At 42.2% G+C, this 25,251-nt stretch overlaps 1 protein-coding gene across 4 annotated transcripts in view; it reads left to right on the top strand.

Annotated features, from left to right (window-relative positions):
* The window catches only part of LOC125459352 (leucine zipper protein 2-like), a 333,928-nt gene that overhangs the window by 122,865 nt on the left and 185,812 nt on the right, over positions 1-25,251 (top strand). For all 4 annotated transcript variants that reach the window (XM_048545724.2, XM_048545725.2, XM_048545722.2 and 1 more), the window contains exon 2: positions 15,507-15,624. In XM_048545724.2, coding sequence (XP_048401681.1) covers positions 15,507-15,624 — 118 coding nt within the window. The remainder of the gene's footprint in view (positions 1-15,506; positions 15,625-25,251) is intronic.

Here is a 25,251-nt window from a genome sequence, read left to right as displayed (position 1 = left end):
TATTGTTCAGTTCTGGTTGCTTCATTACAGGAAAGATGTGGAAGCATTGGAAAAGATGCAGAGGAGATTTACCAGGATGTTGCCCAGATTGGAGGGTGGGTCTTACGAGAAAAGGTTGAGAGAGCTAGGGCTTCTCCCTTTAAAACAATGAAGGATGAGAGGTGACTTAATAGAGGTGTACAAAATGATCAGAGGTATAGATAGGCAGCCTGAGACTTTTTCTCAGGGTGGAGGTAGCTATGACGAGGGGGTTAGTTTTAAAGTGAATGGAGGTAGGTTCTTTACTCAGAGTTGTTGGGGCATGGAATGCATTGCCAGGGAGGATAGTGGAGTCGGCCTCATTAGGGACATTGAACCGACTATTAGATAGGCGTATGGATGATAGTATAAGGTAGCGGTGAAGGTTAGATAGACCTTAGGTTTAGGGTAAAAGTTCAGCACAACATTGTGGGCCGAAGGGCCTGTACGGTGCTGTACTGTTCCAGTTCTTAACCACTGAAGCAAATTGCAAAGAATTCTGTACCTGAACTCCTGGGTACTTCTGTTGTACAATACTACCCAGGTCCCAACCATTAATTATTTAAATCCTGCCTTTGTTCGTGTTAGCAAAAGGCAATACCTCACATCCTTAGAATCGAGTTTGCTCAAGGTGGATGGTATGACGGGAAACTGTCTTTTAATGAGGTGATTTCTGCAATTAATAAGGTTATCAACAAGCAATGATCCCCTTTGATAGCCAACTGACCACTCCCTATTAAGAATCTCCTGTTGATGCCCAGAATTTAACTAAAATTTGCAGGTTTTTCCTGATATAAAGATTGGCCTCACTGGACATTTCACAACTTTGTGCTGTATTTCTTGATATGTCCCGCATTGTTCAGGCCCCTGTGTGTTCCTTCCACGGAAATAAATAAAAACAGGAGTGGGAACAGGCTATTCAGCCCATCTAGTCTACTGTCATTCAACGTAACCCTGGCTGATCCTCTGTCTCAATGCCATGCTCCTGCGCCCTGCACATACCGCTTGATACCTCGAGAAATTGATCAATTTTTTTCTTTAAATATATGTATTTTACTTGGTCTCCAACCTCCTGTGGGAAAGAATTCCACTGGTTCACCTTCCCTCCGAGTGAAGAAACTTTTGCTCATCTCAGTCAAATTGCCATTGTGTATTCAGAGATAGCAACCCTTTATTCTGCACTGCTGGCCATAAGAAACATTGCTCCTCCATTCAGTATGTCCAGCCCTGTCTGAATTTTTTGTCTCAATTCCATCTCGTCTCATACTCTTTAAATTCTCGTGAATATAGGCTCAGGCAACTCCTAATGACAAACCTGCTAACCCAGGACTCAGTCTCATGAACATCCACTGCACTCCCTCTGCGGCAAGTATATCATCCCTAAGGAAAGGAGGCCAAACCTGCACGGATTACTCCAGGTATGGTCTCCCCAAAGACCTGTTAAATATTCCAGGACAAGGGCTGACCATTCAGCATGAATGATCAGAAGAGCTCCTGAAATATTGTCTGACTCAGGTCTTGGTTGTTGTGACTGGGTCCTGCTTACAGTTTATCTATCTTAAATGTAGGTTGTCATCTTTGGATTTCTCAAGGACATACAAGTGAAGAGATCACTGGCAGGTGGAGAATAATGTGGAGGTCAGTCCCTGCCAGTTGTAAAGACATATGTTGGACATCAGTGCTATTTTCCTATGTCCTGACCAGCCTATGTGAGCAGCGCATTCAAAATCCTGCCTACCTATTTCCGTCGTCGTCTACTTCATTGTCTTCTTCTCTGCACAGTTACAAAACTAAATCTGATGCACAGACTTTATCCATAATCCAATCAATACAAACTTGAGGTCACTCACTCACTCACTCTGGAGGGTGGGAGACCCTTCCCTCTCAAATGCCCATCTCAGTAGTAACATCAATCACACAAGCCTTGCATCCAATTGGGGATGTTTTATTAGTGAGGGGGTGGAAAGAATAGCTATGTTAAGGCAGCACTGTTTACAAGCAGGCTTTTTCAACATATTCCTAGGGTATTAGAGACTATCAATCTAACTAGTGTAAGTGCTAATGCTTGGTGTAGAGCTGGATGAACACAGCAGGCCAAGCAGCATTAGAGGAACAGGAAGGCTGATGTTTCGGTCAAGAAGGGTCTAAGCTCTAAACATCAGCTTTCCTGTTCCTCTGATGCTGCTTGGCCTGCTGTGCTCATCCAGCCCTGCACCTTGTTCATCTCAGATTTTACAGCATCTGCAGTTCCTATTATCTCTAAGTGCTAATGCTGCTGCCACTGTGCCCAAGGTGAATACGTAGTTTTTTTTCCTTCGATTTAAGGCAGGTGTACATACAAACACCAGTTCTAAGTCTCAAACATATGACAGACTTCTATAATCAAGTTGGTTTCAGCTCATTTCAGGCAGAATGTGATGGCCATCCATTTCGAGGCCCATCAGAAATTTGCATAGAGTAATCATTGAGCAGCCGAAAAGAAGTTACAAATGTTATCTGGCTGTCTGTTTTTTCTTTCCTGTGCTGTTGTTATAGACCAAAGCTGTTAAGAGACACGGTATTATTGCTTTGAACTTTGAACTTTGTTCTTGCAAATTTTTTACTCTTTCGGATTTCTTGAGATTCAGTGCCCCTGGTTTCAATCTTCTCGTGCTGAACTAGGTTTTTAGACTTCATGCAAAACTCTGACTGCAGAATTACAAACTTGTCAAACACAGTGGTCATCACAAACATGATAGAAAAACTTTGAATTAATACTTAAAACAACGCCACAGCAGTTTCCGTGTTGGCAGAATATTTGAATTTGGAAAGCAAAGGCAGGAAATAGATCATGTGTATAAGTTACATTGGTGTGAAACCTAGTCAGATTTCGGTGGTCTCAAATGGTCAGTAGCAAGGATCATGTGACTTACTTGAACGATAGTGGAATAACAAGGTGTAGAGCCAGATGAACACAGCAGGCCAAGCAGCATAAGAGAAGCAGGAAAGCTGATGTTTCAGGTCGAGACCCTTCTTCAGAAATCTGAGCGATGATGGAACTAGATCATCTCAAAGGCTAGTTGTTCACTTTTTTTGATTGTTTGAATATGCTGACCAAAGCTTCGCACATAACCTGAGTCAAAAATGTGCATCACTGAGTAGTGATGAGGTTTTTAGGTCGACTTCTTCCTTTTCTCTGTAGACCAAGACCATTGAGGTTAAAGGTTGCATGTTGGTATCACAAGTGATGAGCTGACTGGAATCTCATTGGCTGTCTGGAATTTGGGGACCTTCTGAAGTTGTGAAATACATTAATTAACACCTTTCTCATACTTTACACATTACCCAGCAGAACTTTGCTACCTCCGCTTGAACAGCATTCCTTGCTTTAGCTGGATCTATGCCTTAATATGCTACTTGGTGGTGCCTTTAAGCAGCTAAGTACTTGACATGTCATAAGTGCCAAGAAGAATCAAAATGTGAATATTTAAATCTTCCAACACTTTTCAGAAGCTGCTCTTTTTTGTAGTCAAGGTGAATTAGACATTTCAGAGATTTAACTTTGGAAAGAAGTAATAAAATTCCAGAAAAGTGATTGAGTAGCCTTGTTGGTTGTCAGATGTGTGCTTTCTGAATGTCGAATAAGTGATTTTTATTCTTGAATTGTTATTAATGCTGGACATCAATGTTTTAAATTTTAGCTTTTACAGAGGGATTGCTATGTTGATGTCCATGTTCCACTTAATACAAGATATTGCATAGGAGCATAAGTGATGCGATACAACCGAGACACTGCAAGTTTCTTTTGGAACTGTATTGATTTAATTTCACTTGACCTTTACTTGCATCTGGCACTTACATTTTAAGGATTGATTAAAAAACCAGGTTGAACTTATTAAATCAGCTATAAATAGGAACTTGACCTCTTTTCTTCATACCAGTTGGAGGAAGTTTGAACATTATTCAGACTCCAAGTGAGATAAACAACAAGGGTCAAAGTGATATTAATTCCACTGTCCTCTGTGATAGTTCACTGTCAAATCTGAGTGTTTCCAAGTTCATGTGAAGTGGCATATTTCTATTGACTGTTGATTAATGAAAATGTGGAGCCTAATTGCAAAATACCCTGAATGTTGTAAAGTATGATATTAAATTGACTTTTACTTTGTAAAGCATGCATAAGAATGAAGCAATTACATGATATTCATAAAGTAAATGACCTCCACAAATTGAAGAGATGCCAAATGCTGCTGCATTTCACCTGCATGTATATTAATTCGCTGAGGAATTGATTTGAATGTTACAGTCAAAATGACTGGTTTTAATACAGAAAACTGTCATATTAATTTCTCTGGAATGAAAAGAATAGGAATCGCTGTATTTTATCATGGAGAAATGACCATGTTACAATTACTGTCACATTTCTTGTTATCTCTTAAAGTCAAACTGGAGTGCCAATTTATTGTTTTCCTTTCGCAGTCATTGTGGAGCTTGTCAAATCAGGAGGTGGAAACAAATGAATTTCTTCCATGGCAATTCATTGTCATTCATTAACGTTTAATTTAGTTCCAACGTTCGCAAGTCATTTTAATACCAAATGAAGAAGAAAGCATGTGATGGTCGTCAATCAAGTTTCCTCAAAATAATAGGCTGTGCAAGTGATTTCTTTACATTGGGTGTTCAGTATCTTGACATTAACCTAAAAGGTCAAGAAATGTGCTTTTCATGCGAGATAGAGATTGTTGCCAATAGTAAATGAATAATGGAGCATAGAATTATGCAGCAGAAAAGGAGGCCATTTAGCCCATCATGCCAGTGCAAACATTTTGATCAAATTCTCAAATACCCCCATTCACCTTGTCCTTCCTCATAGTCCAGCAGACATTTCCTGTTTACTGTTCCGTTTTCTTTCAAAAGTCATCTATTAAATCTGTTTCCTGCATCCCAACAGATCATAACAGCAGGATGTATTAAAGAAAACCCTTCTTTCCCTCTCGCACTTCTGGCAATGATCATAAATCATGACCCTTTTTGTTGGCACTTGATGTTTCTCGATTTGAGAATGATATCTACTCAGGATCATGATCCTATAGTGGATGATCACGTGACTGAGCAGGTTGGCTCTCGCCCTGCGTATCTTTGGGCACATGAGGCAGGACATCTGAGTTCTGTCATTAAAGAGCAGGATTTGCTGCTTTTGTTTTGTTGTTTCGTCTGTTGCTACTCTAGCCCATTATTAAGGCTCAAAGTGCGATGCAGCTGGTTGGCATGTTGAACAGCTGGTTATAAGTTATTGTCCATCGTTAATGTCAATGCTCAACAGTTCTGAGGAAGGGTCACCGGACCTGAAACGTTAGCTCTGTTTTCTCCTTCAGACTGCTGACAGACCTGCTGAGCTTTTCCAGCAACTTTGTTTTTTGTTCCTGATTGACGGCATCCATGGTTCTTTTAGTTTTTATTAATGTCAATGCTGCTGTGCTTCAAGGAGAGATTCCAAGTGTGTTTAATGTATTATGTTTTTGTCCCTTTCTGGAATGTTGGCTTTTTAGGAGTTCACAAAAGAGGAATTCTGTCCCCTGGATACCAACACTCAAACTATTAAGAATAGTTTCTCTCTGTCTTTTCCCTCAAAACTCTTCTTGATTGTGCATGCTTCTATTAAATCCCTCCTTAATTTACTTGGCTTAAAAGGCAGTGATATTATAATCTTTGGAAGCACAGACAATGGCCTAGGTTTTGTAATCAGTATCATAACAATGGTAGTCACTGTGAATGTTGGGACAAAAAAAGAGTTATTTGTAAATGATCTAGTGATCTCTAAGGCATCATTGTCCCTTTCCTGATGCCAGTTAAAATCTGGTGTCAAACAGAGAAGGATTACTTGCATTCAGCATGACTGATGTTGATAAGCAGTAAATGACCAATTGCACTGAAATAGGCACACAAAACAGGAAGCAAATTGGTTTTAATATTTTTCATTTTGAATATACACTTTTAGATTTTATCATTGCAGATAAGGATCAGATTAAGATAACGGCTAAAATAAAAATGAAACAGTATGTGGAATTTATTATCATAAGCCCTGGGGTGACTGCCTGTGTGGAATTTACACATTCTCCCCGTGTCTGCATGGATTTGTTCTATGTGCTCCAGTTTCCTCCCACAGTCCGCAGATGTGCAGGTTACGTGGTTTGGCCGTGCTAAATTGACCATAGTGTCCTGGGATGTGCAGACTAGTTGGGTTATCCATGGGAAATGTACGGAAACAGGGGGTGGGTCTGGATGGGATGCTCTTCCGAGGGTCGGTGTGCACTTCATGGGCTGAATGGCCTGCTTCCTCACTGTAGAGAATCTATGATATTCTATGATAGATTAATGTGCTCTTCACCCAGTCTAAAATCAGGGTGTTTCGTGGTCCTTAGTTAGTTGAATAGTAAAAGACCATCTATACCTCACTCAAACTTTGTCAAAGATTTGTCTCAGTGGGAGAGACGGTGTAAGGAAAATTCAATTAATGCTTCATTCCTTGTGGTCTTGGAATGCCTCATGAGTGTGCCCCTGGAGGAGGACAATGCCACCGAAAGCATCTCCCGGATTTGTGTGTTATTCTACGCTTGTGGACTCCAATATGGTCCTTCCTTGCTTCACTGTAGGTATTCTTTTCCCCCAAAAAAACTGAAGCCTAATACAATCAATGAATTTATACACGTTTTGCTTGGCTTTCTTAAGAGGCCTCAGCTGCTTATGTGGGTGAAAGTGCATTTAGTCATTTTGAATTATGTTATAGGGAAGATAGAGATGATCTATGATTTGGGATGTGTGTTGTCATGCTGGTTATTTAATTTATAGTAGTCATTTCTATTTCAATGATATGGGCAATGTGGGTAATTGTTCTGTAAGAGCATGTGCTAATCAAATCACCATCTGCTTCATTAAACAGAATATCTTTACTGCTAGGAATTAGTAGTAGGGGAGGATCAAGGTATGAATAAGTCAACATTGAGAACTGAAATAGCTATGTGCAGTAATCTTTCTTTCTCGTTTATACAGTTGACTCTAAAATAGATGGAGTGGGCCGAGTACAGCACAAAAATGAAGATGAAAATGTGTACCTGTGGGCAATAGATGGCTATCCAGGACTGTCCTGGATAGCCATGTATGATTTCCTGTTCTTACCCTTGCTGAGCTGATTTTTTTTCTATCTTGACTTTTTTTTTAATATTTGTGCACTTGTCCAATTGTTGTTTTCCAACCTATACTCATGACTTTGCTGGTGCACTCAATCACTTTAACAGATACCGATTATGCAGTCCTAACGGTCTCCCCTTTGCCACAGCTTCCAATCCAGCTAGACCTGCAGCTGCCCAACCATGGTTGTCGTTGTCTTCCTTGAATGAAGGCTGGGCAAGTTTCCATGGACCTCTGTTTTGCCAAACTTGTTCTGTCCTTGAACAGTTTCTACTTTCAGTAATTCCAAATAAATGGTGTTACTATGGGTACTTGCAAGAATCATGGTTATAGCTGTCTTTTTCCATATGTTGAATATTTTGCATTCCAACTCTCCTTGGGCTCTCTCTCCCTTAAATCATTTTGGGTTTTTTTTATGACTCTATCTGTGCTGTGTCCTGGTCTTGCTTTGAATCATAAAGCTTCAGCATTCCTTCTGATTTTAATCCTTCTGAGTTGCATATGGTCTATCTCTATTTAATCCTTTCCTTGATTTCGCTGTCTTCGTTTGTAGCAAAAAGCCTTTTTAACTAATATTTGTTGTAAACTCACTGACTTCTAAGCATTCTCAGCTACTCTTCCTCCCAATCTGTACTTATTCCCTGTGAGACTCCTGTGTCTCTATCATGTTTGTTCTAATGTTACAGTTATCACAACAACATGATTGCACATTGTCATGTTTCTGTAACTCTACCTGTTGAACTGGCCGGCCAACTGTTGAGGCTGAGAGTGGGGAGATATTGAAGATAGAATTCACTATGTTGACGCAGGTTGGGCTGCTTTCACTCCAACCTCCAATTTATCTGGACCGTTTCTGATAACTCTCTCTCCCCTTCCTGAACCTTTTCCGTCTCCGTCTCCGGTAACCGTCTCAACGCCAGCATCTATTTTAAGCCCACAAACTCCGACAGCTTCTGTAGCTACATCTCCTCTCACCCACTCTCTTGCAAAAGCGCGATCCCATACTCCTAATTCCTCAGCCTCTGCCATGTCACTCCTAGGGTGAAGCTTTCTATTCCTGGAAATCCCAGATGTAGTCCTCCTTCAAGGACAGTAACTTGCCCTCTCCCCTGATTCCTAATGCCTGCATTCCTGCACTACTTCTGCCCTCAAAACCTGTCCCACAACAACAAGAAGAGTCCCCCGGTCCTCTTGTACCACTCCACCAGCTTCCGAATCCAAAGCATCATCCGTTGCCACTTTTGCCACCCATACTTCGACCCCACTGCCAAAGAGATACTTCCCTCCCCACCCCTACATGTGTTTCACAGGGACTGCTTACTTTGCAATTCCCTCGCCTGCTCCACACTCCCCACCAACCCCACCACACCCTCACCTGTCCTTACAACCACAGGAAGTGTTTCACCTGCCCCTACACCTCCCCTCTCACCTTTGTCCAAGGCTCCAAATGACCATTCCATATCCAACAGGGATTAACCTGTACGTCTTCCAAGCTGGTGTACTGTAACCATTCCTCCCAACATAGTCTCTTCCATGTCGGAGACACCAAGCGCAGACTCAGTGACAGATTCATGGAGCATCTGTGCTCTGTACACTCCAATCAACACTAGCTTCAACATCAGCCATTTCAAGTCCCTGTCCCAATCCCTTGGCAACATGTCCATCCTGGGCCTCCTCCAATATCACATTGAGGCCATACATAAATTGGAGGAACAACACCTTTTATATTCCACCTCGGGAACTTACAGCCCAATGGCCTCAACATAGAATTCACTAGCTTAAATCTTCCCACCCCTGACCTGATCCTCCTCCTTGACCTGACACAACCTGTCAATCTATCTTCTCACCTATCTACCCCACTCTTCCATTTGACCAATCTCTACAACCCCCTACTCACATCCACTTATCACCACCCCACCTACCTTTTGCCCAGCCCCACTGTGCCTAATTTCACCCCCCCCCCGCCATTTATTTCTGAGCTCCCTTGTCCCCAGCCCTGATGAAGGGTCTCAACCCAAAGAGTTGACTTTCCAGCTCCCCTGCTGCCTGACCTGCTGTGTTCCTCTAGCTGCACACTGTGTATCTACTCTGATGTCGAGCATCTGTTGTTCTCATTATCTCCCATCCCCCAACTGTGTTCAACATGTTTCCACTCTAATCACTTCCATTGTCCTCAGACTCGCAACAGTATTCCAGAGGCCTCTCCTTCCGTCCCACCCATCTCTATCTTCATTGGATCATTTTCCTCCATTTCTATTGCGCCCCCTCTTTCAGCGTTCCCCAGGGACCATTTCTCACTTGAGATCTGGGTCCATTCTTCAGTTGCCTTCACCACCCCCTTCTCCTTCTCCTTCTTACAGAATGTTTTCTTGGGAACCCAAGAAATCTGCAAACTCTCCTCTCCTTCCCTTTTAGAGCTCCAAATACTCCTTCACACGTGAAGTCCCCAGGCCGTTGTTCCAATTCAGTTGATTATTTTTTTTTGCATGTGCTGTCATCTCCTTGGAGAAACCAAATGCAGATGGGATGACTGGTTTGTGGAACATATCTGATCAATCTACAACCAACACCTTGAGCCACTGGTAGTCTGTATTTTTATTTTGGAGGCTAACGCTCAGTCTGACATTTGCTGTCCCAGGCTACGTTGTTCCAGTAAAATTCAATGCAAGCTTCAGGAACAGTACCTCATCTTTTGATTAGGCACTTTTATAGCTTGATGGGTTCAACATGCAGCTCAATAATTTCAGGCTATCGTCTCAGCATTCATTTTTTTGTTTTCTTTTCTCGTTTTTAGATTCTCTCCTTTTTGGCCAGCAACATACCTGCTCTAATCACATCGTTCAATTCTTTTTGTTTCTGGAAAACCATAATACTTCTGTCTTTCATGCTAGCACAAACCACTGTTTTGCCTTGTCCGAGTCAGCTCTTGCTTAAACTTTTTTCCCCAGCTCTGATATGAAGTCTCCTTCGCTGAGAGACATCAGTGAACTAGCTGGGTTTTTATGTCAACCAACAGCAGTTACCCAGTCATCACTAAGACTAGCTTTTTATTCCAGATTTTTATTGAATTTTATTCTCACCATCTGCTATGATGGACTTTAAACTCCTGTCCTGATTGTTAGTCCTGTAATATTACCACCAGCTCCAAAGTGAAGACCAGCGTTATTACTTTGAAACAAAAACAGAAATTGTTGGAACATCTCAGCAGGCCTGGCAACATCTGTGGAGAGAAAATTGAGTTCATGTTTTTGTTTCTGATTTTCAGCATCCTCAGTTTTTTTTATTACTTTGAATTCCTATTCAGCAGGAAGTGCTGACATTGCTGCCTTACTCATCAGGCTATAAGGGCCTCCTTTGTCAGAGCATCTGTAATTTCATTAAAGCACAACTTGGACTGAAACACAATAAATAGCCCTGGTTGCAAATGGGTAGAGACAGGTTATAACCTCTGAAGAATAACCCATATTTAGGGATGGAGTGAAGGTTACATAAGTGACACGGGGTGGGGAGGATGGTGGTGGTGGGGTGGGTGGAAACTGCTCAAAGCACATTCTCCAGTTCTAAAGGCATTACTAAAAGAGAGAAAACTAGTCCTGTTTTTTGTCAATCTTGGTTTTTCTCGTAGGCAAATTAAAAATAAAACAGGGAGCACATTAATTCCTCTAGAAGGAAACCCTACCGGACTGAAGGGGTTTTTCTTGAAGTTCCACATAAAATTAGAAGGGTTTGGCACACCAATGTGAGCCACAGTGAGAAGAAAAGACTTTCAGAGTTGATCAAGGGATAACTAACCAGGGAATCCTACCATTCATGCACAAAGAAGGTCAGACCTGCAATTAGAAGTTATTTCCTGCGGGACCAGTGGTACACCAGTGATACGCAATAACTTTTATGCACTTTGTTTGGAAAATCTCTTTCAAAAATGAGGTGTCTTGCTGCATTCCTTTTTCTTTATGCACCCTCCCTTAGGGAGTTATATTTTATCTATTTTATTCTTTTATATTGTCTACCTCAATTTAACATTGCAATAGCTGCACATAGCACAGAATAGAATGAAACAAATATGACTTGTGAGTTTTTACTGCAAATAGAATTATGTCGACCATTCTATACAGAAACAGGCTGTACTATCCAAATAATTGATTCTGGTGCTGTTGCTCCAATTGAGCTGCCTCCTCCACTTTATCATCTGTCTTATTCAGTATAACTTTCTATTCCCCGTGCCTGTAAAAGCATCGATATTACTCACCTCAACTCCCCTAAAGCACTGCTGCGCAAGTCATTTTCTCAACCAGAATTTATAGTCTGATTTGATTGTATTGAATGTACAGTCCTTGCTTGGGTGGATACACTGAATACTTATTTGGCTGCTTTGTGAATGGGTGAGGAGATGATCCCATTTAGACTTCCTCTAGGTGATTGTTTATCTTGGGATTTTTGAAGCCGATGATTCCATTTTAATGACTTTTGGAATGTATCTGGCACAGTCAGGCAAAATGTTCAACCCGCCTAGAAATTGCTGCTTCAATTCACCAGGATGTGGTTTCACTGGTTTAAAACCTTGATCAGCACTTCCCTGCCAGTGAGTTAAAGCCATGTCTTATATAACAATGTACATTTGATTAGTAATCGTTGCTGCATTCATCCAGCTGGATCCCACTTTTGCCATTGAGTGGTCATCTCTCACGCTTGCTTTGGGTTTTGTCTTAAAGATGGCTAGCTGTCTATTTTGTTACTTATCCCCAATGCTGACCTTTTTGATATCAGTCTGTTATATGGTGCCTTATCAATAGTCTTCAGGAAATCCTGATGTTATATCTACTGCAATTAGTTGTGAGCACTGAAAATCACTGCTAAAATTTGGATTGCTTGTGCCAACACACTGCTGGCAACTATAATAATGACTTTTGTCTTTATGGACATTTTGAATCCGTGCACTAATCTGTGAGTGCAGTGGTTCAGCTGCCAGATTACAAATGTGCGATCTTTTCAAATGTGTGATTTATTTTATTTTGTTCCCGGTTTTTGGCTAACCAAATGTGTTTTTGGCTAGCTGGTGCTTCATGCAGAGTGACAATGTTATCTTCTAACTGAGTTGATTAAATGTTTACTGAGTATATCTTAGGACAGATTCCAGCTAGTACAACAGTGTACTTTGGCTGTAGAAGTGCATTCTGTCGCAGCACCTTGGCATAGCTGCAGACTCCTGGGCTGCTTTGCTGAGAGGCAACAGCAAAGACCTTGGGTGTGTGGTAGCGGTGCAGGTGTGACCGCTGTCATCCTGAGAGAAAGAGAATGGTTTTTGAACTGTACGAGGAACATCTCCCTCCCCCTCTCCCCCTCTCCCCCTCTCTACTCAATCCATTCAGCTCCTTCCAATATACCTAGCAATCCGTGACAGTCCGACTGTGCAGACTGTCACATCAGACAACTTTTGAGTGTGAGACTCCATGCCTGTTAGAGCACTGCTATCCAGTGATCACTCAGATACTTGGTCCTCATGACCGAGAGAAAAATCTGAGCATTGACATTAACTGCAATTCTAAGGCTCTTGAGTAGACTTATAGCTCGGGTTGTGGTTGGCTGGCTTGCTGAGCTATTTCATTCCATGGACATTTCATTTACCCTGCTCGGTAACATTATCAGTGCAGCCTCAGGTGAAGTGCTGTTATGTTTTTCCACCTGGTATTAAACGCTGTGGTCCATTGGAATTGGGTACTTCATTTCCAGTTTTTCTTCACAGTGGTGTGTATATATAGGGTCCAGCTCTGTTTGTCGATGGCCTTGGTGGAAAACCAAGTCTCTAGAAGTTCCTGTGCTTGCCTGTGTTTGGCCTGACCTAGCATCCTGATGTTGTCCCAATTGAACTGGTGGTCCTCCTTATCTGTGTGAATGGAGATGGGTGAGCTTTTGTCATGCCTTTTTGTTTCTAGTTGGTGTTCTACGCCAACTGCTAACTCGAACCAGAGACCCTTTACCTGCTATGGACAGAACCAACATGATATAGAAGAACCCATGCAAAGACTGCGACAAGCATTACATTAGACGGACAGAAAGGAAACTGGCCACAAGATTACATGAACGCCGACTAGCAGCAAAACACACAACCAATACTCACTCATCTCCATTCACATGGATAAAGAGAACTACCAGTTTGATTGGGACAGCATCAGGGTCCTTGGACAGGCCAAACAGAGACAAGCACTGGAATTCCTAGAGGCTTGGCTTTCTACCAAGAAGGCCACCAATAAACACAGAGTTAGACCTTATATATACACATCACTGCAAAGAAAAATTGGAAATGAGGTAACCAATTCCAATGGACCCCCGAGTTTAAATAACAGGTGGGAAAATACAACAACAAACACTCATTGGAGGCTGCACTGATGTTGCCCATGAAACATCAGCGAAGTAACCAACCAGATTGGTGAGCCAACCAACTATGGGTCTAGGCCCAAAACGTCAGCTTTTGTGCTCCTCTGATGCTGCTTGGCCTGCTGTGTTCATCCAGCTCTACGCCTTGTTATCTCGGATTCTCCAGCATCTGCAGTTCCCATTGCCTCAACTGCTGTTGAGATTCTGTCAGGCCAATGGGGAGTCTCACCATATTTCGAGAATAATTCTGTTCTTTTGGTGGGGGAGGGTGAAGAGTGTGATGGAAGCAAGCAGATACTTAAGTAGCCACTCTTGAGTGCTCCTGTACACTGGGTCCCCAGGAATCAATGTCCTGCCCACGGTGAGCTGCCAGTCAATCAGAGACCAGCATCAGCACTTTTTACTATCTCCGAGACCAGCAGAGTTTGGTTTCCGGGGATAAGGGTTTTTCCATCGGGATGGCACCAGAATTCCAATTCAGAGGGCTCTACTCTCACTGAGGAGGTTCTGACAAGATTTATTTAAACATTCACCTGTGGGACATGCACATCGCGAGCTGGGCCAGCATTCATTTGGAATATTGTGTTCGGTTCTGGTGGCCTCAGTACAGGAAGAATGTGGAAGCTTTAGAGAAGGTGCAGAAGGGATTTACCAGGATGCTGCCTCGACTGGAGGGCAGGTCTTATGAGGAAAGGCTGAGGCATTAGATGCATTTAAACAACTCCTGGATAGGTGCGTGGATGATTAGTATAAAGTAGGGTATGCAGGGCACTTTGATCTCAGTAGGATAACAGGTCGGCACAACATTTTGAGCTGAAGGGCCTGTGCTGTGCTGTACTGTTTTATGTTCTAGGCCTCCTGACATTTAAACGCAGTTCAAAAACCAGTTCAGATTTTGATGTCTTTACTTAAACTGGTCCTCTCTCTGTGAGGTCCCAGGTAACATTCAACATCTGCCCTATTACCCAACCTTCCGTCTTTGCATCTTCCCATCACTCTCATACAGTGTGATTTGAGTCTCCATGGTTCTCACGTTTTTTTTCATCCCACCAACTTCTGCATTAAAAGGATTTTTTTTTGTTTTTGCCATTTCAAACGACTCCAGCAGAAAGCCATCAACAAACACATCATCCCCTCACTCCCCTTGTCTGTTTTTCATGAGGATTGTTCCCTCCAGGATACCCTGCTCCATTCATTGACCACCAGCACCAACCCCCTTTCCCGCAAAACCTGCCCATTGACCACCTCCCTGTTCATCATCCAAGGCTGATCTGGCCTACTGCATTTGCTACACCCAGTGTGGCTCAATGTACGTTGGAGAAACCAAGTGCAGACTGGGTGACCACTTCGCAGAACACCTCCAGTCCATAGACAAGCATGACCCTGACCTCCCGTAACAGGTCAAATTAACACAGCATTCTGCTCGAGCACCCACTTGTCTGTCCTCTACATGCAGCAATGTTCCAGTGAATTATGGTGCAAGCTGGAGGAAAAACATCTCATCTTCAGTCTAGGTACTTTATAGCTTTCTGGGCTCAATATTAAGTTTAGCACCTTAAAATTGTAACTCAAGTCCCATTCCTTCCTTAGAAACAGTAGGAACTGCCGACATTGGAGAATCTGAGATAACAAGGTGTAGAGCTGGATGAACACAGCAGGTCAGGCAGCATCAGAGGAGCAGGAAAGCTGACGTTTCAGGTCTGGATCCTTCTCCAGAAAGGTCCAGACCCAAAACGTCAGCTTTCCTGCCCCACTGATGCTGCTTGGCCTGCTGCATTCATGCAGCTCTACACCTTATAGTTTATTTCCTGAGATAATGACCTTTGTATCGTTAACTTGATGAGTGTGTCGTTTTTGTTCCCTGATTGCTTAACTAGCCTTAATTTTAATTGGCTAAATCCAGTTGGGAACTTGATGATTAATCTCTTTGATCCTTTATTTTTCAGACACAGTTATGAGGAACTGGAAAGAAAGCTGAAGCAGATTTCCTCAGAGAAAAGTAGCCTCCTTCAGCAGCTCTCAAAATCAGCCACAGAATTGCAAGGAATGAAAGGAAACCTTCAGGTTGGTTAACTGTCCTTGACAACCATCTTCAAGATTGTTAAACCATTTGGTAGCATCTTTCATCAGCCTCTGGGGTAGAAATAATCTTTCACACTGCATAAAATTAATATAACAGAGACGGCAACGATAAATACAAATTTTGTGTCAGTAACACTCAATCCAATTATAGACTGGAATTTAAGGGAATGGTTGTAATGGTTGAACCTAAAACCTAGCTTCTGTGAAATATGAAGTGATTTACAAAATATGTGGAAGTAATGGCCTGTTGATAAGGATTTTCTAAACAGTCCAGAGTATAGAAATCGGTGAGTCATAGTGTAGCTGTATAGAATTTTGGTTAGACCACATTTTGGAATATGGTGTACAGTCTGGCCATCACACTAGAAGACTGGTATGGAATCTTTGGAGAGGGCACAGAAATGGTTTACCAGATGTTACCTGGTTCAGAGGGTATTAGCTTTGATGAAGGATTGGACAAACCTGTTTTGATTTCACCTTAACATCGAAGGATGAGGGTCAACCTGAGAGAAGGTTACAAAATTGAGAGGAATGTATAGTTGGACTTTTTTTTAAACCAGGGTAGAAACATTAATCCAAAACGTCAGCTTTTGTCCTCCTGAGATGCTGCTTGGCCTGCTGTGTTCATCCAGCTTCACACTTTGTTATCTTAGAAACGTTAATTACCAGGGGACATACCTTTAAGGTAAAAGGGGCTAAGTTTAAAGGAAATGAGAGGGGCAAGCTTTTTTTTTCTTTACAAAGAAGGCGGCACGGAATCCATTGCCAGAGGGGTAGTGGAGGCTGATACATTAGCAACATGTTAGGCGCTACCTGGACAAATATGTTAATTGGCAGGGAATAGAAGAGCATGGACTGTGCAGATGCAAATGGCAGTTAGTTCAGAAAGGCATCATGTGTCAGTACAGTCTTGGGGTGCCAAAGGGCCTGTTTCTTGCACTGTACTGTTCTTTTGTTCTTTTTTTTCTTTTTGTTCTATGACCCTACCTCTTAGCCTGCAGATCTGGTTCATGTCCCACCTGCTCCAAAGGTATGTAATGACACCTGCGAACAAATTAGAGTACCATGGGATTTTGATCAGATGGGCCAATGGGCCGTGGAGTCTAATTTTAGAGAAATGTGACGTGCTCCATTTTGGAAAGGCAAATCAGGGCAGGGCTTGTACGCTTAATGGTAAGGTTGTGAGGAACGTTGCTGAACAAAGAGACCTTGGAGTGCAGGTTCATAGTTCCTTGGAAGTGGAGTCGCAGGTAGACAGGATAATGAAGGCGGCATTTGGTGCACTTGCCTTTATTGGTCAGTGCATTGAGTTATAGGAGTTGGGAGGTAATGTTGCAGTTTTAAGGACATTGGTGAGGCTGCGATAGGAATACTGTGTGCAGTTCTGGCCTCCCTGCTATAGGAAGCATGTTGTGGAACTTGAAAGGGTTCAGAAATGATTTGCAAGGATACTGCCAGGGTTTGTTCTATAGGGAGAGGCTGAATCAGCTGGGGCAATTTTTGTTTTGTTGCTAAAGCATCAGGGGGTGAGGGGGTGACCTGATAGAGGTTTATAAAATCACGATGGGCATGGATAGGGTAAATAAACAAGGCATTTTGCCCAGGGTGGAAGAGTCCAAAACCTGATTGCATAGGCTTAAGGTGAGAGGGGAAAAATGTAAAATGGATGTATGGGGCAACTTTTTCACGCAGAGTGTGGAGCATGTATGGAGCTGCCAGAGGAAGTGGAGACTGGTACAATTACAACATTTAAAAGGCATCTGGATGGGTCCATGAATAGGAAGGATTTAGTGCAATATGGGCCAAATGCTGAAAAATTGAAATATATATATTGGATATCTGGTTGGCATGGATGAGTTGGACCGAAGGGCCTGTTTCTGTGCTGTATACCTGTATGACACTAACAAGTTGGTTAGAAAATACTGACCATGATGATGAAGATGAGCATCATTACCTTATTGTAAATGCTGAACTCAACTCTGAATATTCATGTTGTAATTTCTGAGTCAACGGAGTGCATACACTCTTGTTCTGATTTACATGCCGCTAGCACTAACGATTCCTGTACCAGTTGAGGCCACCTTGAGGATCCCACCCTCTCAACCTTGCCCCTTGCCTGAGGTTTGCTGACATTCCACTTAAACCAATACCAGTTATATCTGCTCTTGCTCTCGCTGTCTCCCATTGTCTCTCTCTTTCTTGCTTGCTCTCTCCCCCACTTTCTCTCTTTCTGCATCCCCCCCACGAAAAAAAAACAAGGCAGTGGTTGTCTGGGACTATGGTGACTTTAACGAATTCATGTGGTAAAGTTTTATCGGTTGGGGCTTTCAAGTCTTAACAAGTTAATAGGTGTTTCAGTTGTGATAAGGATATGACTGTTCCTGGTGTTCACCACATAGCTCAAGTGACTTCAGCAATGTTTTAGAAGGCCAAGTCAAGGGACTGTGCAGGCAAAAGCAGAAAGTTCTGAAGAAGTCATACCAGACTCAAGCTGTAAACACTGTTTCTCTCTCCACAGATGCTGCCAGAATTGCTGAGTTTCTCCAAGAAATAGCTACCATTTTTCACCTAACTTTTTAAAAGTTTTTTTTTAACCCTTTTTGCAACAATACAGTCAAAACGTAGCCTGGATGCACTTTACAACCTCTCTATTGTGTCCATTAAATTCATTAATCTCAAATTCTGAGCATTGTTCCTTCCCATCCCTGTATCCTTGCTGAATTTTGTGAACTGATGAGCTCTTTAATATGTGTAATTAGGTACGCTGATTTAGGATTCACAAAAAAATGTTCAAGTTCACTTCTTCTATTAGGATCCCAGTAGTGACCAAAGGGTAGAATTCAAGTTCTGTTTCAGATTTCACATTGGCCTCAGGATCACATACTCCACCCAACCCCACCCCACCCCACCCCACCCCTGCTGCCACCACCACCCTGCCCCCAGGTGCTTCTGCCCCACAACCTGAGCCACCTCTTGAGATTGTATCAGAGATAATGGGAATTGCAGATGCTGGAGAATCCAAGATAATAAAGTGTGAAGCTGGATGAACACAGCAGGCCCAGCAGCATCTCAGGAGCACAATGATGCTGCTGGGCCTGCTGTGTTCATCCAGCTTCACATTTTATTACCCACCTCCTTTGAGATTTTTTTTAGGAAAGCAAAACAGCTGGATGTGTAGACTGTTGCAGCACACTCTCCACCCCTTCTCCTTTATCCGCCACCCAGGCCTATTTACACCGGGCAGTGCGACTTCCCAGTGGAGGGTTGTCTAAGCGAAAGTCCTCCTTTTTTCCCCACAGGGCTCTGGGCTGATGGGTGTTGTACGCAGCAGTCGCCTGTAATCACAGATTGGGGTGGCTCACAGACTCCCAGCCCAATTGTTTGTTTCATGGAGCTGTGGAGCCCATAGACCATGCGCATATTAGTTGAGGGCATTTACACTCCCTCTTTAATTAATTACCTAACAAACCTTCTCTGCTTTTTGGTTGCACTCCAGCTCCACTCCCCTGATTTTCAGGCAGAGGGGTGAGAGCTGGTCGGAGAGTCTCCTCATGGACCTGGCCAGACTGGCTGTTAACGGGTGCAGGCAGCAGTCCACGGAGGGGTTTATTTCTGCCGACTGTCTGCCCCTCTTCTGCAGCTATGTTTGAACCCGGTATCCTTGGAAAGGGAGCACACAGTACTCTCGATGCCTTCAGGGAGTGGTGGGCACAGTGTGGATTGGAGTATATTATTTTCCCCCCCTCCAATTCTATTTTGATTTGATCCCTACCAGGCTTTGCTTGTAATTGGTTCCCTGGCCATATGGCCGTTTTTCCTGCTGTTGGAAATGTCGAAAACACCATTGTACAAACAATTATACTCACTAAGTCCCTACATAACAAAACGTGGGTGCTGTGGGGAAAAATAAGCATTGCCAAAAAAAAGTCAAATTTTTTAAAAAATTCTCTTTTTGGAAGGGCGAGTAGTGGCCTGGGCTTTCCAAGGCCTAGATAATTAGTTTTGAAGTAGAGATGGACGTCGGGCACAAGGACCCTGCAGAATCCCTGTTGCGTCAAGGAAATTAAGAGGTAATTCCCATATGCCTGGAATTCCTCACAAATGCCCATTGAAATCGACAAATTTGAAGGGTTCTGCTGCAGTAAAGTTCATAGTTAGACTAGCTATTTTTCACCAACTCCTAAATAACTATAAAATGACTGTCCAATTTAACACTCGCACCCACATCACCACCTCCTCCAGACCCTGACTCGACCATCTCTACCCCAGGGGCCTGACATCATACTGTCGTCATCCCTGACAGCCCTGTACTGCCAGACTGACACCATTTCCCTCCTCCATAAACAAACCTGATACTTCCAGACCCCTTTCACCCTGCTCAACCCAATTATCTCCTGCATGGCTCGATGTATCCTATCCCCGCACTTGCCAGATTGCCTTGCTATATTGTGCCTTTATCTAATGCCTTACCCACCTGTCATGCAACCCTCTATCCATTTGGCAGGCTCCCACTTAGAATGCCAGCAAGTTTGATGCCAATCTCATACCCACCTGAGCACACCAAGTGCATGACATCTTTCTTCTAACTATTTGGCACTCTGCCCCCTCTCCACCTGACAACCTAGTTACCGAGCATCCTACCCTTTTGGCTCCCCAGCCTCACACTTGCCTTGCATACTCACCCTTCCACAGGAGTTGTCTTTAATGGTGGGCCTTTGAATTTGATGACTGACCGTATGAGGAAAGACAACATAATTTGTCTTCTCCTGGCTGTCTGTCTACGCTACGAAGGACTTGTCAGAATGGAAGTACAGCGTGCTATTTCGAATCCCCCTCCTCTTCCCCAACCCCCCTACCTTACCGATCAGAACCACCTGGCATAAATGCAGAGCTCTTTCACCACGTCAGAAAAGAAGGGGAAAAATGGCAATCTGCATGTGATTGCCAGTCAGTGGAAAATGCAACTCAATAGGGTGGCACGGTGACTCAGTGGTTAGCACTGCCGCCTCACAGCGCCAGGGACCCGGGTTAGATTCCAGCCTTGGGCGACTGTCTGTGTGGAGTTTGCACATTCTCCCAGTGTCTGCCTGGGCTTCCTCCGGGTGCCCCGGTTTCCTCCCACAATCTAAAGATGTGCAGGCTAGGTGGATTGGCGATGCTAAATTGCCTGTAGTGTTCAGGGGTTTTTGGGTTATAGGTGAATGGGTTGCTTCAAGGGGCAGTGTGGACTTGTTGGGACAAAGAGCCTGTTTCCACACTGTAGGGAATCTAATCTAATCTGTGTTCCTATAATTTAGATAATACGTTATATGCTTCGCGAGAAAGTCTATGCCCTCAATATCTACCAGCACATCATAAAGGATACCTGCTGCTAGCACTTGTTTTTGTTTGGGGGATGATCCTTTGGTGATTTATTGTCACTAACACTTCTTGTAATTCTTGACTTTGACACTTGTATAAAGTGATGAAAAATTAATGAGCACAAGCCTCTGGCAGAAGACGCTCATGTCTGCCATGGTGGGATTCGACCCCAGGTCCCCAGAATGCTACCTGAGTCTCTGGATTAATGATTCGTTGATGATACTATTAGGCCATCATCTTCACTTAATTGTCCAATGACAATACCACTGCACCATCCTCTCCAGATTAATTGTCCAATCATGGATACCACTCGACCATTGTCTTTAGATTAATCATCCATTCATGATACTACTAAGCCACCATCTCCAGACTAATTGTCCAATGATAATATTACTAGGCCATTGTCTCTGGGTTAATCATCCAATGATAATGCTACTAAGCCATTGTGTCCCCAGTTTAGTCAAACACATTGTTGCTGGAGTTCCTCACTGTGAAAATTCTTTAGGGAATTAGCTATAGGGAAGTAAAGACCAGGTCAGCAGAGGGAAGCAGGAATGATGAATAAACAAGCATGAGGAATGTCAGTGCAAAAAGAATGACCAAATTCAATCTGAGCATTCTTCCAAACTGACATTTTTTTAAAAATCCAAACCCTTGAAATAAAACTATTTTCCAGTGTTGGTTGTCAGGTGCAGTGAGGCAGGCCAATTTTATATTGGCCATCAAACTAATTTTTCTGTTTGTTTGAACCAATATTACAAAAATTAAATTTGTGACAAAATCTGGGCTGCAAAATGAAAACAAACAACCAGTTATGTCACTTGTTTCTCCTCCCAGTGATGTGATGGCTTCTATAAAACTCTTTGGATTAATTCCGAAGAAGAGTGCCATTATATCAGTTTGCCAAAACATATTCTTAACTTCATCTCAGAACTTCCTTGCCAATTTTTCCAATGCTATTTTCTGCCAGTTGCATAAATTCGATTGAACTTAATTCAAACCACAAGACCATAAATTGATCTACTCCCAATCCTTTCAGCCCCTTGAGTCGACTTAACCATTTGATAGGATCATGGCTGATCTGACATTCCTCACATCCACTTTCCTGCCCTATCCCTGCAACCCTTGATGCCCTGATTGATCGAGAATCTATCTCAGCCTTCAATAGACAATATGTGCAGGAGTAGGCCATTCGGACCTTCGAGCCAGCACCCCTATTCATTATGACCATGGCTGATCATCCACAATCAGTATCCCGTTCCTGCCTTATCCCCATAACCCTTGATCCCACTATCTTTAAGAGCTCTGTCTATCTCTTTCTTGAAAACATCCAGAGAGTTGGCCTCCACTGCCTTCTGGGGCAGAACATTCCATATATTCCACCACTCTCTGGGTGAAGAAGGTTTCCCTCAACTCTGTTCTAAATGGCCTACCCCTTATTTTTAAACTGTGTCCTCTGGCACCCATTAATATAAACAAGGATTCTGCCCTACAGCGCTCCTGCAAGAAGTCCCAAATCACTTTATATTGTAACTGAATGCTATTTTACATAAAGAAATCTTGATACTAATTTTGAGTGCAATTTAAATAAGGTACTAAGGAACTATGCATTATGATTATAACAACAGAGATGTGTTAGTGGCTCTTTTCACACTACAATGGTCCGGATTTTGTTGAAAATCCAACAGAATTTAAATTAAGCACCTCCCAGTGAGCAACTCGCGATGTGAAGGAGGTATCCTTGTGAAATGTGAATCCCAATAAGTTGCTGGATGATATGCTACATTCCTCAGTCAGTTTAATAGATTTTTAATGCAAATTTAGACATGCAATTGCAGCGTGGCACAATATATGCCCATTAAACACAATGCAAAAAAAGCAAATCTGGCAAGTAACAATGTAAGAATTTATTTTTAAATTGCTGTGATAATTAAGAATATGTGCCAAGTAACAGCTCTTGTGCAGAAAGGATAAATTTTAGTGTGGAGTCTTATTTCGTCAGGTTATGAACTGCTTTTGGAGATTAAGTGTTATGTTTACAACAAAAATGATATTTTACCTGGTTTTTATTTATTGTCCTTTCTCTTAGTCCAACCTTTCTTTACTTCTCTGTGTCTCATTATACCTGATTTAACATTGAGTTCACCCATTCTTATTTTCCTTTCTCGTCAGTCCATCCTCAACTTAATTTTTGATGTTTTACTCACCTTGGAGGAGAAGAGAGATCCTTTTGTTTTTATTTGTCCCTTTGTTCACTACAGCACCATATATCCTTTTGCTCTTGCTGCGTCATTACCAGCTCAATTACTGAAATCACACTGGCAAAAGAAAACATAAATCAGTTGGACACACTGTAATAAAATCCATGACTTCGTCTTACAAATGGGATGGGTGTCACAGTTGTATTCAGCATTAAATACGGAGCCTTGCTTTAGACAAAGCCAACAGCTTAAACCAGTGCAGTCAAAAACCTTAAGCAGGACCAAGTTCAAGGAAAACATCATGCAGAATCATTTAACTTGATTTTTAATTTTCAACACAAGTAAAACAGAATACAACATTGCCTTCTGATTTTGTCTCAGCACTGGAAGTGTGCGGTAAGCCATTCAGCTGGCAGTATCGAAGTAGTCTTCTGTCAGTTGATATGTTTTGGAGCATGCTTTGTAAAGGGATTTCAGTCGTTTTGAAAGAGGAAGTATTTGAATAATTTATTATTAAATATCCTGGTTCTTTCTGATGATCCTAAGTAGTGTTATTGTTGCTTGTGTGTGTAAGCAGCCTACAGGGACTCGAGTGCTATTTTCAGAGGGATATTTTTATGTAATGCTTCTATTCTAGAAAGAAAATGATAGTGATTACCTTTTATTGCAACACTTGCTAATTCCATTCTCCTTTTGTACCAAAGGAATTGACAGGTTTATCATTTTTAGCATTTAAACGTTTATTTATGCATATCAGTAAGCCATGAGCTTTAAGTAATGCATTTATCAAAAAAAATTGCGAATAGAACTCCATAAATGATAAACTGTATTTTACACACCACCAGTAGTAGGCAGGTGGATATAGGGATTGGAGAGGAGAGACAAGTTAATGTTCTACATATTTGATGCCATCTATATGGATTTTAGTATTGCCTTTTGATAAGATCTCACAAGACAAACTGGTTATCAAACTAAAAACGTATTGAATCCAAAGTAGTAAGTTTAATCCATAATTAACTCCAAGGCTAGAGACAAAGTATAATCTATTACCTTCTTCAGTGGCTGGGACGTTATTTCCACTGAGGCTCCAAGGGATCAATGATCAGTCACTGATTGAAGGTGCATGTGCAACATTGCTGAAGAGTGACACCAAATGCAAGTATGAGAAAGGAGGATAAAGCCATCTAAGTGTGACATTACAGGAAAATTGAGTTTTTAAACCAACACATGACCAGGAACAGTTTATCGGCAAGGGAAAGGGAGCTAATTTGTAAATCATGGTGAGGAATTTCTATTTTGTTCTAACTTTCAGTTTATAATTAAAAAGACAAGACTAAGAGTAAATTAAGTTTTAAAAAAAAAATTACTAGAGTTGAGCTAAGTAAAGTGCCATAAGCATGTGAGGTTAAGGTATGATAGGTCAGCCCAGCTAAATTGAATTTCTGTCTTGTGACATGGCGAGCCATGTACGCTCCTTGGTCTGGATGAGCCTGTGAAGGAAGTATCACTAGTTCCACAAGCTTGAGCTCTGGATATTAGATCTTGAGGAGCGGTAAGGATCACTAAGGTGTACCTGGTGTGACAGAGAACTGCATGCATGGCACATTCAGAGAGCCATTCTCTCTGCACATTATGGGCAAGCAGACAGAGGAATGGGTGATCACCAGGCAGTCCAACTGAAGTAGCTGATAGTGCAGGAGTATGCAGACATCCCATCCTCACATAGACAGCTGGAAGATATTAATGGACAAGTCAGGTGGGCAGATTAATTGGAAATGAGGTTCAGCCCAGAGAAGTGTATACTAATTAATTTGAGGGGCAAACACAACACACAGATATACACGCAAAACAAAAAAACAAATGGCAGGATGGTCTGAAATACAGAGAAACCAGAGAGACAGTATGATTTGAGTGTATATGCAGATTCCTTACTGTGGCAAGATTGGCAACAAAAGAATGCAGATGGGATACTTGCCTTTCTAAGATAAACGTCGACTATAAGTTAATAAACAAAGAATAACAGATAATGGGGATATGAAACAAACAA

This window comes from Stegostoma tigrinum, chromosome 17 (assembly GCF_030684315.1).
Source record: "Stegostoma tigrinum isolate sSteTig4 chromosome 17, sSteTig4.hap1, whole genome shotgun sequence".
NCBI classification, from domain to species: Eukaryota; Metazoa; Chordata; class Chondrichthyes; order Orectolobiformes; family Stegostomatidae; genus Stegostoma; species Stegostoma tigrinum.
Note: the sequence above shows the minus strand (reverse complement) of the source record. Positions and strands in the feature narration are given on the sequence as shown.